General features: G+C 36.6%; 1 protein-coding gene and 1 pseudogene across 4 annotated transcripts in view; one reads left to right on the plus strand and one right to left on the minus strand.

Annotated features, from left to right (window-relative positions):
• Window positions 1-17668, plus strand: part of LIFR (LIF receptor subunit alpha) — a 78080-nt gene that overhangs the window by 35152 nt on the left and 25260 nt on the right. For all 4 annotated transcript variants that reach the window (XM_064596777.1, XM_064596775.1, XM_064596774.1 and 1 more), the window contains 7 exons: window positions 1-164; window positions 6835-7009; window positions 8814-9068; window positions 13396-13525; window positions 13945-14114; window positions 16026-16171; window positions 17388-17550. In XM_064596777.1, coding sequence (XP_064452847.1) covers window positions 1-164; window positions 6835-7009; window positions 8814-9068; window positions 13396-13525; window positions 13945-14114; window positions 16026-16171; window positions 17388-17550 — 1203 coding nt within the window. The remainder of the gene's footprint in view (window positions 165-6834; window positions 7010-8813; window positions 9069-13395; window positions 13526-13944; window positions 14115-16025; window positions 16172-17387; window positions 17551-17668) is intronic.
• LOC123833677 (nucleophosmin-like) lies at window positions 4021-5289 on the minus strand (annotated as a pseudogene).

Consider the following 17668-nt stretch of genomic DNA (forward strand, 5'->3'; position numbering starts at 1 on the left):
CCTTAATTCCAGACACTCCAGAGATCTTGAATTTGTCTGCTGATTTCTCAACTTCCACATTACACCTAAAGTGGAATGACAGAGGCTCTGTTTTTCCATATCATTTAAATGTCATCTGGGAAATTAAAATTCTACGTAAAGAAAATATGGAAATTGTAAAATTAGTAAGTTTGAACCAAAATAGATTTTTTTTTTTTCCTGTGACATTAAAGAAACCAAGTAATTTTTAAAAGATTTTTAAGGTGGTATCAGTGAACTTTTATATTGTTAAGGAAGTAGATCAGATATCCTTTCAGGGTTCATTAAAAACTATGTGCTATCACTCCAATCACCTATTAAAATAATGTATAACTTAAAATAATGTATTACTTACCAATTATAGTAAATTTAGGAAATTAAGGGAGGAATAATCCATGATTCCACCACTTGGCCACAGTAAATGTTATTTTTGTGTTTCTGCCCAGCTTTTTTTATGTGCATGTTTTCACATAAATGAAATAAATGTATACATATAATTTACTATTACTTTTACTTTTGTCTAATACTATAAACATAAAAACGTTTTGAAACATATTTAGTCATAGTAATTGTAGAGAAATTTTGTATACGCTAAGCTTGAATTTTTCTGAATCTGAAATAACGTTCTTACTCTTATGCTTTTTTTCTCTTATTTTTAAAAAAATTTTGTTGCTGAATGGATTCCTTATGATCTGTCTCAGTTTTCTCTTAATCTAAAGGAGAATGGGGAATAGTAGTGAAATGTTTTGACAGCGGGTATGTGGGAATTCCCTTTTTTGTCCTTTTACTCTTTTCCCCCTCAATGGATTTGAAATACGCTTAGTTAGAGATTTAAGAATTAGAAGACTATCTCATGATTTTACGGTTATTTGCCCAAGTACATAGGTAAGTCAGATTGTAAAGATAAAAAATGGGATGACTCTGTATTTCACAGTTGTTGTCTCGGTTTTCCTGTCTGACACTGTGTATTACATTCCCAAGTGAGTGGCAGCCGTAACTGTAGCTAGCGTGCACGTGCGCACGGTGCTTCCGTTGCTGATGGTGCTCTCAAAGCTCCCTATGTGGCCGTTCCGTGCGTCCTCACCACAGACCTGCGAGGGGGCCACTGTCAGCATCATCCCCATTTTATAGATGAAGCTGTAGAGACACAGGAAGACATGAAGTGGTGGAGCCAGGACTCTGTGCTCTTTCTTAACCACTGCAGTTTCTGTTACAAAATAGATATATTTGTTTTTGTACAAGATGCCTTCCCTTCCTTTACACCTGTGCAAATTGAAGGTACTCTTCAAGACCGAGTCACATCTTACCCTTATTTTAAAGCCCATCCTGATTTCCTCAGCCTAAAATGCCCTCTCTTTTCTTGAATTTTAATGGCAGTTCTTCCCTGTCAATCTAATTTGGAGTTAGCTTTGACACAGCTCTGCCACAGGTGTCTTAAAACTTGTGCTTATCTAAAATTGTACTGTGTAGCTCTTTATGATGGCCTGACATTCTGTGCTGGGTGGGTTACCACTTAGTGGCTTCGGGTAACTTCCCCAAACCTCCTTTTTCTCATTTGTGAAGTGGTGTCAAGTATTTACTTTAGTAAATGATACCGATAGCTATAAAGCTGCTAAACACCTGCTAGTTGTCATCACTTCCTTTGGGGGCTAAGGGATGCTAGAATAAGAGGGCTACTCTTAGAAGTGTACGTGAAATTAAGCATAAAGAAATGGAAATACTCTTTTTAAGGTATGCTGTAACTCATTGCCACAAGATGCATCACAAGATGGCAGTGGCAAAGTAGTACTTTTGGGGATCTGATCTTTGAAGAAGAATCTTAATATGGGGAAATACAGCACGGGGCCAGAAAAATAGAAATAGAACAAATGAATTTTTAAAAAGTGAAACATGAGAGGGCAAGTGATGCAGGTCTGTAGTAAAATGTGACCTTTCTGTTTGTAATTATATGTTATTAATACCATTATTTAAGGCAGAGTTGCTTATGACCTGTCACTTCGCTATTATTTTGTGATTGTGTAAGAATCAAGACTACTGCACGTTGGTGTTTCAGTTAGAACTTGACGGTTTCTGCCCGTCGCCTCACATATGGGCATGGAAGCTGTGCACTGCAGGGACCAGGATAGGAGTGACACCTGGGAGCTTTGCAGCACCCTCAGCCCCTCCCATTTTGCTCTCCCTGTAAACAACAAGTTTCAGTTCTTTTAGCTGTTTCTTTTATTATGTATTTCCATTGTCCAGATAGCATGCTTATGTTGCTCTTCCTTAATTTTTCTTTTCAGTTTTGAGCAGCGTTTTATTGCAACAGTGGGAGATGAGAATTTAGTCCCCTCACCTCCTGGCCTGGGCACGCACACTTGCATGCTGGCGTGCTTGCTCTCTCTCTCTCTCTCTCTCACACATTTCCCATCTTTTTCGTGTATTCTGTCATTCTGTGATAATGTTTGGTAGACTGGCATTCATTGTATTATAGTTATATAAACACTATCCACAGCTAAACCAAGTAGCATATGCTATTATTTTCCTTTTTGGGGGCTACAGCTTCTTGTATTGTCTTGTATTTTTAGTTTTATTTTTGTGCCCCATTAATTCAATCCTAAATTCTCTCCAAGTTGTATGAATCTCCTGTTGAAATGTTCAAACACACTAGTATTTTATCAGCTAAATGTTTGTGAATAGCTCTCTCTGAGGCCTTCTGGCTTACCTCTCAGCCCTGCTTACATAGGGTTCACATAGGTATAATGTTGGTAGAGCAGGAGTGTGGTAAATAGCTGAGGACTCTTGTGGCCAGAGATTTCTCAGGAGCTCCAGCTGTGTCCACTCCTACCAGCCAACCCTAGGTTTGAAGAGATTAATACCTAGGTCTACCCATAAGCCATTTAGGACAAATCTCTGTTTTTTCCTGGCACATTTCTTAGGAAGCTGTGGACCAGGGGGTCTCCATCATCATCCAGGGGATTCCTTTTACCTTTTTCTTGTGATGGATCCTCTTTTTCCTGAATTCTTCCTCTTATTTCCTCATTTTGGTGGAAGCATATGTTCTAGTAGGTATTTGCTATTTATTATAAATATTCTGTGCTACCTATAATGGTAGCTTGCAGATATACTTTATTTTTTTTTTAATTTAAATTGGTTGCTAACAAAATTTAAAAGACTGTCAATTCCAAATATTGAGAAGATGCAGAACAATTGGAACTTTCATACACTTCTGATGGGAGTGTAAAATGCTACCTGATGAGTTTATTAAGATGTGACATTTCTAAAAATGTCTATTTTGCACTCATTCATGATTGCTACTTTAGCTGGGTATAGAATTGTAGGTTGGGGAATTTTCTCAAGATTTGGAAGACATTGTTCCATCTGCTTCTTCTTGTGGGTCTGTCTTCCTTTGTTGTACTAGACAGTCATTGGGATCCTTTCAGTCTGAAAACACATGTCTGTCAGCTTGGGAAGTTTTCTTATTTTATGTCTTATGTCTCTGATTTCTTCATATCTGTTCTTTCCTTTTTTTATTTTTTTTCCTTACAGAAATTCTCCAGAAATTGGACCTTCTAGACTGGTCCTCTCATGTTCTTAATTGTTCCTACTTTCCATCTGTAATTTTATTTTGCTCTATTTTCTGAACAGTTTTTCTTAAACTTTATCTTGCTACTATTGAATTTCTATTAATAGATTTTTTTTTAAATGTACAGGAGATCCCTTTTGTCTGTTCTGTTTGTTTTATGGATGCAATATCTCATCTCTGAGGATATCAGTTATTTAATTTTTTTTTTCTGTATAGTCTGTTTCTTCGAGTTGCTTTTTTCTTTGTTTTGATCTTTGACTCTCATATTAGAACTTTTTCTCCAATTTCTGGTCATCTTCATTGCTGCTCACATTTAAGTGAGTTGACTGTTAAATTTTTTTTTTTTAAATCTAATTGGAACTTTTGTTTGCCGTCCAGGGACTTTTGACTGGGGCTTCATTATAGGTGATTAGGATGGGCTATCTAGTTGACAAATCTTTTTTTTTTTTTTTTTTTTACTTTATTAAAATACTGAGTTTATTTCACATGTATATTTTTGTCTCCCCACCATTTCCATTTGTCTGACCACCACCACTACTACTATGTCCTATCATAACATTCCATACATACTTAAAACCAAGCAAAGGGTGGAGTTCCATCTTTAAAAACTAAACAGGCATTTTGGACAACACATTCTTGGCAATGGAACCTGGACAACATTTATCAGGCACGGTAGGGAAAGTTCTCACTCTGTATTATAAAAAGAACAGCCAGATATCAACTGTTACAGAAATGAAATAAGACGGAAAATTTTAACAAACTGTTTATTTTCTTAAAGAGACTTCCTCCACTGCCAGAGATCTTGAATAGCCTCTTGGTCAGTCATCCAGAATCAGTTCTTCACATAATTGATGAACTTGGCTTCCACTTTGGGAAGAGAACCACCTTTTTCTATACTTGCTTGCATTTTTGCTTTAATGTCTTCTACAGAACTAGGTCCTTTCGGTGTTTTGGGCGTCTTTTCCTGTTTTTTGAAAGATTCTTGACATTTTGTTCTTGGTGTTGATGGTTTTGAGTCTTTTCCATTCTGGTTTTTGTGCATTTTTGGCTGGAGTATTTCATATAGATATCTTTACTGGAGCCTTTTCTTCAGCTTCCTCATCATCAGAATCCTCATCATCATCATCGTCGTCGTCATCTTCATCATCATCTTCAACAGCAGCAAGTTTTACTTTTTTCTGTGGAACCTTGCTGCCACTTCAGGGGCAGAACGCTTTCCAGATATACTAAGGAGTTTCACGTCCTCTTCCTCTTCATCTTCTGACTCTGCATCTTCCTCCACAGCTACTAAGTGCTGTCCACTAATATGCACAGGCCCTAAACCACATTTCAACTGTAAGACCACAAGTGTTGTTATTTCAAAGCCCCCAAGAGGAACCGTTGGCTGTACAGACATTTTCAAAGTTGCCAGTGTGACTTGAATTGGACTGCCTTAATTCATTGCCTCTGCTTCAACAATGTGCAATTCATCCTTTGCACCAGCTCTTAAACTGACCGTTCTTAAAGATAACTGGTGCTCATTTTCACCATTATCCACCTTAAAGTGATAATCCTTGTCAGCCTTTAGTTCACAACCGAAAAGATAGTTCTGGGGCGTCAGGGGGCTCATGTCCATGTCCATCGAGTCTTCCATGGGGTGGTGGCACGCACTTAGGTGGGAGAGAAGGCGGACGGAGATAAACGACTACTGTTGCACAGAACAGCCATGCAGGGCGGAATCACACCAGGCTAGTTGACAAAATCTTAATACTTTTTTTTAGATTTTTATCTTGATCTGTTCATATGCCCCAGAAAAGTTGATTTAGGTTCCTACCTGGTAAGTAGCAACTCTGCCATCAGTATCCTGAGGGCTGAGTAGGAGAAGAAGGCAGGAGCATCCCAGCCTTCATAGTGCATAGGTTAGTAATCCCCTTGTTTTGGGTACAGTATTTCCCATTCTCTGCTCTTTCTGAGATTCTTCATTCCAGAGGTATTGTTTTACTTTTCCAGATCATAAATCTCCATTCTGCCAAGATGAAGAAGGGTAGTCTTTTGGTAGCACAGAATGTGGGAGGGAAATCTGGGTACCTAAAATCTCTTCAACTTTCAAGCAGTCTTCTGTTCTGCGCCTCACCTTCACTGCATTTCTAGGGGAGTCTGGTACAACCCCTTCCTGAGCCCTTTGGCATTTCCATGAGAGAAATCAGGTGATTTCTGCCTTTCCCATTGGAGGCTTAAGATTCAGCTTTCTCAGGTCTTCTGAGTCCATTAGTTGTCCATCAGCTCTCCAGTATCGAGAATTTCATTGGTGTTGTTTCTTCTGGTTTTTGCCTTTGTGCATCTATGCCTTAGAAAAAAAAATCTGTGTACTTTCATTTTAGAAAGATTTCAGAAGATAAGGGAAAAGGAAATACAGTTATTTATTTATTTATTTATTTTTAAAGATTTTATTTATTTATCTGAGAGAATGGGAGACAGCATAAGAGGGGAAGGGTCAGAGGGAGAAGCAGACCCCCTGCTGAGCAGGGAGCCCGATGTGGGACTCGATCCCAGGACTCCAGGATCGTGACCTGAGCTGAAGGCAGTTGCTTAACCAACTGAGCCACCCAGGTGCCCGGAAATACAGTTATTTAATCTGTTGTCTTTAACTGGAGCTCCCAAGGTTTCTTTTAGTAGATCTTTGATATTTTATTGAAATCCTTCCCATTTTTCACAGTTGAGATTAATATTTTATCTTATTATAAGCTGCATATAAAAACAAATCTGATCTGAAACAGTTATTTTGTTGAGGTGCTGTTCCTTTCTTTGCCTTTAACTCTTGGAAGTACAAACCCATTAATTTTTTTTCTTGATGAAAAATGGAGATCATTTTTGGCAATGGTACATTTCTCTGTGAACTGTGTTGAATGTTTTGGAATATTAACATCATGTATAATCATGCAGTGGAGCCTAAAGCTGAAGAAGTAAACAAGTGCACTGGTCGTGATGAGCACCGGGTGTTGTATGGAATTGTTGAGTCATTATATTGTACACCTGAAGCTAATATTACACTGTTAACTATGCTGGAATTTTAAAAAAAGAAGTAAACATAAATGAATCATGATTATTGTTCCTGTAACTCTCCTATTATGCCTTATAGAAAACCAAGATGGTTGTACAAAAGGGCAAGCCTTTAACTTAGTGGTGATTGTATACAGTCTATTGTGTTTTTTAAGGAAGCAGAACATACCACTACTTAGAAATCTTATTTTGTGTTTGTGTTCATTTTTTAGGTGACCCACAACACAACTGTGAATGGTAAAGATACAGTTCATCACTGGAGTTGGACCTCAGACATGCCCTTGGAGTGCGCCACTCATTCTGTGGGAATTAGATGCTATGTTGACGATCCTCATTTCTCTGGTCACACAGAGTGGAGTGACTGGAGCCCACTGAAGAATGTTTCTTGTAAGCTTACATTTAAAAAGCTTTTGTTTCTCAAATGAATTAGATTAATCTTAAGGATAAGGTTTAGTGTAAGCTTTCAGTTCTCCAAATGCCATTTGGCTTCATGTGGGTCACCTGGGGATCTTCCAAGTCTCTGTCCCAGAACGTTTTGATTCAAAACTCTGAGATAGGATTCAGGAATCTGTATTTTTAAAGATCTTCTGAAGGGATTAGATAAACATCCAGGTTTAAAAATCACTGTGGTAGGCATTGAAGAACATTTAAAAATTTTATGTAGATGTTATTGAGATCAAGTCTATATTTAAAAAAAAAAATGGCTCCTAGTTTCTTGCCCACAGAGCAGATCCCTATGAGCTGCAGAGAAATGGGAATCTGTAAGTATACCCCAAATCCCAAATCGTCTGTACGTTGAATGAAACTCATATGCAGGTAGAATGTTGGCAGCGTGAGAGAGGCCTGAAAAATTGTTGATGGTGTAATGAAGTCCTTCAGAAGGCTGGTTATCATTGTAGATTATCCACTCTAGTGCCCACATGGAGAAATGGGTCAGAGGAAGGAAGGACTAGAAGCACGTAGATAAGTAATGAGGATCTTAATGCCATTCAACAAAAGACAGTGAAAGTGTAAAGTAGGGCACTTGGGTCTGGAAAGGAAAAGGGGCAAAAGGTATGAAAACACTGAAGAGACAGAATTAAAATTAGTGACTGTGCATTTGGTAACCAAGAAATAGAGCCAAAGGTGACTATAATAGTTTGGACAGCTGAGTAGCTGGTGATGCTTTCCACTGAAACAGGAAATACATGAATGACTTAGGTGGGAAAGATAAATTCATTTTTAAAATGCTGAGCTTGAGGTACTTATGAAGTTTCCAGGTAGGGATGTCTCAGGCAGTTGGAAATACAAGTTTGGCATCCAAGGGATTACTAGGAGCTGGAGATGTACATTTGAGAGTCATCAACATACATGGGATAAGAAATTGTTTAAATCTAGAGGTTACTGTACTCAGGGAAAGAGAAACAGGGACCAGGGACACATGTCTTACAAGCTTGTATGTCTAAGGGTAGGATCGAAGAAAAAGAGCCAGCAGAGTGGAAGAGAGTAGCCCAGGTGAGTAGGGTGGTGTAGAGAAGGGAGTTTTGAGAAGCTAGAGTTTAGGCAACATATCGGATGCTGTGGATGTTGAAGGCAAGGGTTACTGAGAAGTGGCCATTGGACTGAACAAATAGATCAGCGAGCCACTTTAGTAGAATGGTTGGGGTAGAAGCCAGATTGTGATAGATTAAAGACTTTTAGATAGAAAGGAAACTAGAGATAATTAAAAAGATTGGACATTTAGGAAAATAAAAGCAAAGCTGTGGCTTTAACCTGCAGAGAGTTGAGGTTAAGGAAAAAGTGCTCTTTAGGATGTGGAATACTTACACATATATTCAGGCTGATGGAAAGTAAGAAGTCTGCCCTAAATACATAGAAATCATTTCAAAGGACTGGAATTGATGAGTGACTTTTTCTTGGTATGGATTTTTCACATATGGATATAAACCCATTTTGTTTGAACCTTCAGACTTCTTAGACATTAACCTGTGACCTTGGGCATTGGCCTGAAATCCCCTCCACTCCCCCATTATCAGCCATAAGTAGATAAAATATACCTGGTTTTTATTTATTTCTTGTATATGTCTTGCTCTTTTGAAGGTCCTTTGGGCTGCCATTATTACAAAACACTTTATAGTGTGTTTTATTTACACTGGGCTATTTAATGGTAAAAGACTTCTAAAGTATTTGTAATTCCTTTTATTCTCTCTAGGGTCACCTGATTCTCAGACTAAGGTTTTTCCTCAAGACAAAGTGATACTTGTAGGCTCAGATATAACATTTTGTTGTGTGACTCAAGAAAAAGTGTTATCAGCACAGATTGGCCAAACAAATTGTCCCCTTATCCATCTTGATGGGGAAAATGTGGCAATCAAGATCCATAATATTTCTGTTTCTGCAAACAGCGGAACAAATGTGGTTTTCACAACGGAAGATAACATATTTGGGACAGTTATTTTCGCAGGATGTAAGTATATAATATTAAAGAGTACCTATTGATCTGTCTTGGGCCTCTTTAAAAGCTTTAATGCTATTTCCAGGGACATGGACAGTTCTTTTTTTTTTTTTTTAATATGAAGACACCAGAATTTTTGCTTGTTTTAAGATGAGTTCTAAGCTCGTTTTCTATATATTCGTATTTATATAACTTGTAGCTTTTGTAGTAAGATTTGAAACATCCAGCTGCTTAGTTTTAAATTCTTAGTTAACAGTTTTGCTGAGTCAAGGGTAGTTTGTGTATAATATTTCTTAATCCTACATTGTTTAGGAATTATTTCATATACGTTTGACCCTTGAACAAAATAAGTTTCAATTGCATGGGTCTGCTTATACATGGATTTTTTTTTTAAGATTTATTTATTTATTTTAGAGAGAGAATGGGTGTACAAGAGGTGGGGGAGGGGCAGAGGGAGAGAATCTTCAAGCAGACTTCCTGCTGAGCGTGGAGCCTGACATGGGTCTCGATCTCACTATCCATGAGATCATGACCTGAGCCGAAACCAAGAGTCAGGCGCCCCTACATGGATTTTTTTCCAATAACTACAGTACAGTACTATAAATGCATTTTCTTTTACGATTTTAACATTTTCTGTAGCTCACTTTATTGTAAGAATATAATACATTATAACATACAAAATAATATGTGTTAATCAGTTGTCTATGTTATAGGTAAGGCTTCCAGTCAACCGTAAACTAACTAGTAGTTAAATTTTGGGAGAGTCAAAAGCTTATGTAGATTTTTTTTAAGTTTATCTCTACACCCAGCGTGGACCTCAGACTCAAGACCCTGAGGTCAGGAGTTGCAGGCTCTTTTAACTGAGCTAACCAGGTGCCCTGTATGTAGATTTCTGACTGCATGCGAGGTCAGTGCCCCTGAGCCCTGTGTTCGAGGGCCTACTCACGGTCAATTTCCCACCTAAAATACACCTCTTAAAATTAAAATTTTAAAACATCCCACCTAATACAAACATACATGTCTTTTTAAAAGTAAAATTTAAAAACATACCTTTTAAAACATCACCCAGTTAAAGAAACTGTAATGATTTTTACACAAAATCTTTCGACAGCATAACATGTGCTTCTCTAGCTTTTAAAGGAGTATATCTGAGAAGAAGAGGGTCGCTGGAGGACAGGCTCGGAGAGGGTCCCTCTCTCACTGTGTCCTCTCTGTAACAGAGGCTTCATAGTACAAGGGCTTCTTTATTAACATGGTCATTCCCGCAGTTCTAAAATTCCACATTTCCGAAAGTTGTCGTGAGGTACTGCCCTGTTTATGTAGCTTTTGTTTAATGTCCACAGGGACTTTTGTGTTTGGAGTGTTTCTGTCCCCTCTCCTGTGGTAACTGCCATGTGGTGTGCGGATGGCTTTGCCCCCAGCAGCGCTGCTTCCCTTCCTCCCCAGCATTCGGAATCAGAGGCTGAGTTTGGTCTAAAGGGTCTTATGATCAAAGGGTGGGGAATGTACTGAGTGGGTTTTGTGATTTTTCTTTGGATCGTGTGGTGATTTTTCTTACCCTTTTCTGGATTCTCAGCTGTGCTCTAGACCAGCAGCTCTCCACCTCTCTTTTCCTTCCAGTGAAACTTAGGATGAATTATGTTGCATTGCTCATATATTCCCAAGGGAATAACCAGGATTAGATACACTTCTGTTTGATGGCTGTAACCTTACTCTCTTTTTGTCTTCCCAGTAATGCATTTTGGAATTCAAGTGAGAGAGAGATAATGTTCAAATTTAAACTTTAGAAAATTTCTTTCCTAATGGAATTTTAGGGAAGGACTTGCAACATTCCTCACAAATGACCATGGTGTATAAGTTAAAAACCAGTGGTATATGGAGGGAGGCTACCTTATGATAAATGATACCAAAAAATGAGATATCCACTTAAAAGTATGAAAGAGAAAAATTAAAAATCAGAAGATGAGACTATTCATTAGGTTTTTATTATTTCCAATAGTGTCCTGCTCTTTTTTTTTTTTTTTTAAAGATTTTATTTATTTATTTGACAGAGAGAGACACACAGAGAGAGGGAACACAAGCAGCGGGAATGGGAGAGGGAGAAGCAGGCTTCCCGCAGAGGAGGGAGCCTGATGCGGGGCTCGATCCCAGGACTCCGGGATCATGACCTGAGCCGGAGGCAGACACTTAACGACTGAGCCACCCAGGCACCCCAGTGTTCTACTCTTCTATCATAATAGTAGAACAAGCCCATTTAATTCATAATTTAACCTTCATTTATAGCATTTGGGGTTGAACTCTTCAATATTTGTTAACTCAGAAGCAGCGATAGAATTTTCCTTCAGAGGAATTTCTTTAGGAACTTAACAGGAAGGGCAGTTTATGGTGTGAGTTAGGGATTAAGATTCATTATTTTCTTTCCTTTATGGATATCCTGCTAACCCACCATATATTGAAAAGACACAATCAAAACCTGCCAGGATTTTGATTTGAGTTACATTAGATTTATTAATTTAGGAGACCACTTTAGGAGAACTTTCATTCTCACTATACTGAGTTATCCAAACCAGGAATATGTATTTATTTTCATTTAGTTAGGTCTTCTTTGATTTATTTTAGTGATAGGAGGTCTTATATATCTTTTAGTAAGTTAATTCCTAAGAGTTTGATGTTTGGTGCTAGTAAAAGTGGCTTTTTTTCCTCTTCAGTTTATTATTGTAATTGCAAATACATTTATTATCCAACAGATAGGATATTTACCAGTATTTTTCAGTGTTTATGCATGAGCTAATTTAGTTATAAGCAAAATATTTTATAAACACTATGCATTCAGTGATCACTCAGTTATTTTCATAGATAGTGCCACTTCAGCATTAAAAATTGACTTATTAATCTTTTAGCATACTCAAGAATTTTAAAATACTACATTGTGACATAGAATTAGAGTGTGTAAATATTATATGTCACGTGTCAAATTTCATACTTTCTCATTTGAAAATATTTTCATAAAAATGGCTTTGTTTTTTAAATTGCATTTTCTATTTGCTGGTAATACAGTTGATTTATACCTAGTTTTTATCCAGCTTCAGCTGATCCCTTGGTAAGTTAATTTCTTTGAGAAGGCAGTACATTACCTTTCAAGTACTGCCTTCTCGTATTTTTTCCTCCCTCCATCTTTGCTTCCACTTCTTTCTAATTTGCTTCTGTTACTTGGATTTTAGCTATTTCACCTTAACATTAATCTGCCAAATACTAAAATAATCGGCATTTTAAGTATACCCAAAAATTTGGTATGTCATTTTAATAAAATGACTGAAAGTTTAGCCTTAGATTTAAAACTATTTTCAAAACAAATATATCAGTGTTATTTGATTATGCAGTTGTTAGACTTTAAAAACTCATGACTTCTCTTAATATTACCTAAAATATCATTGATGGACATTATTCTACTTCAGGAAGGTATGTGAAATTCTCTGTTGTCCTTCTAAGTCTCTAAAATAGTCAAAGAACTGTCTTTAAATATTAGTTCTTAAAAAATAAAATTATTTTACAGAATTTGCAACAAGTAGGTAATTGCTTTTTAAAAACTTAGTGAAAGATAATTTGGTAGATAAGGTAAATATGACAGAGAACACCAGTTTCTGTGTATGCTTGATTAAACATGAGTACAGCGATACCAATTTCTATAATTAGTGTCCATCTGCAGAATTTTGCATTATTACTTTAAAGGTTTAAGACACACAAAAAACCCCCATTTTTCTTTTTTCTAGTTTTGCCCCTGCAAAACCAGAGGGAGTGTTCATAAAGAACAAAAACAGAAGAGCAGTAGTCACTTTGAACATTGGAAGATGCAGAATTTTACCAAGAGATACTTTGTAAATAATAATCATTGTAACTTATTTAAGAACTCTGAAACTTATAGTATGACCTGTGCTGATCTTTAATCCGAGTTGGTACTTCTTTTCAAATCACAGTATTTACGTGATAATACTTTTAACCTGTAGATTTTTCTGATTTGTTGGATACAGCTTCCTTTGAAAGATTTGGTAGGACTTAAGGGGGAAAAAACGTCTTCAGGTTGCTGTTGGGAAGTTTCCAAATGAGCTAGTAGTCATTCTGCAGTATATTTTTGTCCCATCATTTCTAACATAATATGAACTCCAGAAAAACATGCTACAGAAAGCATGGCAATTCCTGCATTGTTCAAAAGGTAAAATCTAAACAATACATTATTTCATTTCTAAAGGAAATTGTACAAAATATAGTTAACATTATGAAACATGTTTTCAGGGAAAATATATGTAACCCATAAGATGTAACTACATTTTTTTCCTATTAGATCCACCTGATACTCCTCAAAAACTGAACTGTGAGACCTGTGATTTAAAAGAGATTGTCTGTACTTGGAATCCGGGAAGACCAACTGCATTGGTGGGCCCACGCAATACAAGTTACACTTTATTTGAAAGGTAAAAGTCACCAGGGAAAGATGTCAGCGAGGAGCACTTTGGAGGGTATTAAATGACATAGGGAAATGCGATATCTCATTTATGTTATGAGTAAGATATAAAACCTAATATGCTGTATAAAATGGGATATACCATAAATACTGCAAATGACATGCACACAGACTAGATTCGTATGCTTTTTCTAAAAATCCTAGAAGAACCCTCAAATATGAACAGAGACTGTTTCTAGGTAATAGGCTTCTGGGCAGTTATTTTCATCTATTTTCTGAATCATATACATTTTCTTTGCCAAGTATATAGTGCATCTAGAATTAGAAATAAAAACTTTTTAAAAAGATTATTAGAAATTTACCCATTCATTTTTTTCCTGAAGTATTTATCTCTCTTTTAATATTTCTTATTGCTCTCTTAATTCATAGTTTTTCAGGGAAATATGTAAGATTTAAAAGAGTTGAAGCACCAACAAACGAAAGCTATCAGTTATTCTTTCAAATGCGTCCAAATCAAGAAATATATAATTTTACTTTGAATGCTCGCAATCCTCTGGGTCGATCAGAATCAACTATTTTAGTTAACATAACTGAAAAAGGTAAGCTGCTGCATAAACCAGTGTCTTAAAAATAATTTTAGAAGTGGTAAAGTGTTTTGAAATCAATGAAAAGTGCTTCTGGGGTTTCCTTTTTATAATTTTCTTTAGAGTTACTTAATATTAATTTTATAAGTTTTATTTAAAAATCCTTAAAATGTATAATTTCAAGTTTCACCATTTTATTGAATTCAGATAAAAATTTGTATGAGTCATTTATATAGAAACTTTAAGTGGCTTTATCTAATGGTTTTTGATTCTTGAAAAATTTTTGCCCAATTTTTAAAAGCTTTTTATTTTTTTTTTCAGTCTTTTTATTTTAAAATAATTATAGACTCACAAGTGGTTGCAAAAATAATAAAGCCCCATGACCTCACCCGGCTTTCTCCGCTTGTGACGTGTTACTGACTACAGTACAATTTCCAAATGAGGCAGTCGACCCTGATACAGTACCACAAACTAGACCAGTGAACTGGACTACTGACCTTGCTCAGTTTTCTCAAGTTTCTGTGTGTGTTCAGAGGCGTGTGTGCGTCGATGTGCTTCTGTGCAGTTGGATCCATGTATAGATTCACGGAACCACCAACACAGTCAAGATACAGAACTGGTCTGTCTCCACGAAGAGACTTCTGCTTGCTGCCCCGTTAGCAAACCTCGCCACACTTCCCCGCTACCCACCCCCTACCCCATGCTCCTGCATCCCTGTCCCCAGGCAGCATCTACTCAGTTCTTCATCTCTGTGTTTGAGATCCTCAGTCATTTTGAAGTGTTGTATAAATGGAATCCTACAATACCTAGCCTTTTTTCACTAAGGGCAATGTCCTTGAGATCCATCCAGCTTGCTGTGTTTATCAATAAGTGGTTTGTTCCTTCTTATTGCTAATGATTCTGGGACTTCTACCAGCCCTAGTAATATGTAGTTCAAAATAGAAATAAAATATGGCCCTTCTTCTTAGCATCCATTCCCGTGGGCATTCCACTGCGTCGGCTGCATGCGGGCTCTGCAGTCCAGAGGCCTTCTCTTAGAGCCTCTCGGTTAGTGGAGAAAGGCTTAAACCAAATGCATTATAACAGAGCCTAGCAAGTGCTTAGCGCAACTGATCTTGTTGCCCTATTTGTAGATGTAAGTACACTTCTATTAATTATTCCTTCTCATCATTTTTGTTGTTTCCTGGTATTTCCTAAGGTCAGAAGAGCTACATTTTGTACTTGAGTGGTAGTGTTTGTATTTGTCTGCCCTCCGCCTTTCGACCTTATTTTCACACGGTTCCTTCTTCCCACTCACATGGGCCTATGTGCTATCACCAGCATCGTGTGCGGCTTGTTCCACTGTTGTACTGTTCTTGCCAAGACCCAATCGGAAATGCTCTTCTGCATCCGTTTTGCCAATTTTAGTCAGATTCTTCCTTCAAAGCTCATCTTAAGTCCCATCTTCACTCGAAGACTTTCCCTACCACACTTGCATCTCAATTCCTGTAGCCGCTAAGAGCTGTAAATATGACAGAGAACACCAGTTTCTGTGTATGCTTGATTAAACATGAGTACAGAGATACCAATTTCCAATTTAGCATATATACTCTTGTTCATTGTCTCTCTCTTTTTTTTGGTCACTCTGCAAATAAATTAGGGGTTCCTTAAAGGTAGAGATTATGATCCTACTACCTTTTAGTATTCCTGATGCCAGTCTAGGAACCTTGAATGTGGTGGGTCCGTAAACACTGGTGGCATGATACCAGCAGTGAAAGTGACGTCTGTGTATGCCATGGGTACTGAGTGGAATATTGTTGATCGGTACCTAATGCTGCCTCTCTTGTTTCTTGTTGTTGGGTTTTTTTTTTGGTTATTTTTTTTTAATTGTCATTTATTGTATTCTTAAGTAGCTTTTAAAGTAATCTTTACAAATTATATTTACAGTCTATCCTCGAATTCCTACTTCAATCAGAGTAAAGGATATTAATTCAACCGCTGTTACACTTTCCTGGCATTTACCAGGCAACTTTGGAAAGATTAAACTTTTATGTCAAGTTGAAATTAACACAACTAACGCAGTCCAAGAATTGGTAAGATTTTTCTATAAACTTCCTTTGAGGTTACTTTGGATCAAATATTTTTCAAAACTAATTAAAGAAATTGATATGCAGAAGCTCTCAGATGATTTATTATAGAAATTTACTAAGAACTAAGACATTATATATCAATGTAATGACAGCATTATATTTAGCACTTGAAAACAGTTAAAATCCTGGGTATTGTAGAACGTGAGTTTGACTTTTACTACTCAGAATGTTACCAGGTCTAATATAGTACCTGGCACATGGCTGGTACTCAGCAAATTTGAACATGAATGAATAGTTTTTGCTATAACCTTTAGCATCAGTTAATGGACTGATAAGCACCAGAGAGAAGATGCGATTTCTAAAACTGCCAAGTGCAGCAATAGGAGCAAGTTCTAAGTCAGAATGTGGTCGTTATAAGTCAGAACATTACTTTTTAAAATACATTTCAGATACTTAGCTTGACTTTTGTAGTGTACCATCTTGTAATTTGTGGTAAGTCCAAAATAAAAGATATTGTAGTGAAAATACTCATTTGGAAACTTACTGATGATTGCTAGAAAATCAGTCAAATGCCAGAATATAATCCGAAAAACTCCTTTATAATTCGTAACTGGGAGCTCAGAGGATTTCCTGAGGCATGCAGATCCTCAGATTTGTTTAAATTATGTCATTTTAATTTTACATAATTTAAATAAGAATTTGTTGAATATTCTACATGTTTAGCACCATACTAGAAGTTCTAAGTGCCCTATTAAAAAAATGCATCAGATGATGCTTGCCTCAAAGAAGCTTCCAAATATAGCTGACTAATGTACTTAATCCTCAAGGTCATCTTAGATTACTAAAGTATATTAAGGCTTGTTGTATTACCATTAGCCATTGACCAGTGAACAAGATTATATCATCCTTTCTGCATAATTTAATTGATCATTATTACTTAGACCCAGTATTTGAATTAAAATGATACCTAAATATATTGTTACTACAGGGCATAATTCCACAGATTTGGTATTTATGTAAAAATTAAAATATTTTGGTGGATGAACTGTCATTAGTCCTACAAAGGTAAACTCACATGGACATTTAGTCAATTTATGTTATAAATTTGGGTGGTTTATCAAAAAAAGTGTGTGTTTATGTGTTATATATATATATATGTGGATTCTTACATGACATTACATATACGTATACATATACATATTGATTTGCTTTCTAATAGCGGAATGTCACAATCAAAGGAGTAGAAAATTCAAGTTATCTTGTGGCTGTGGACAAGTTAAATCCATATACTATATATACTTTTCGGATTCGCTGTTCTACTGAAACTTTCTGGAAATGGAGCAAATGGAGCAATGAAAAAAAATATTTAACCACAGAAGCCAGTAAGTTAATTCAGTGGTTTATAGCTGATTATTACTATGGATCTTGACATTTTACAACTTATTTTTAAAGAAAATGTCACCAAAGTGAGTAAAAGGAGAAAGCTTGAATTGCATAATT

Source organism: Mirounga angustirostris, unplaced genomic scaffold (assembly GCF_029215605.1).
Source record: "Mirounga angustirostris isolate CCGP_5_RB_7025 unplaced genomic scaffold, mMirAng1.0.hap1 SCAF_7, whole genome shotgun sequence".
NCBI classification, from domain to species: domain Eukaryota; kingdom Metazoa; phylum Chordata; class Mammalia; order Carnivora; family Phocidae; genus Mirounga; species Mirounga angustirostris.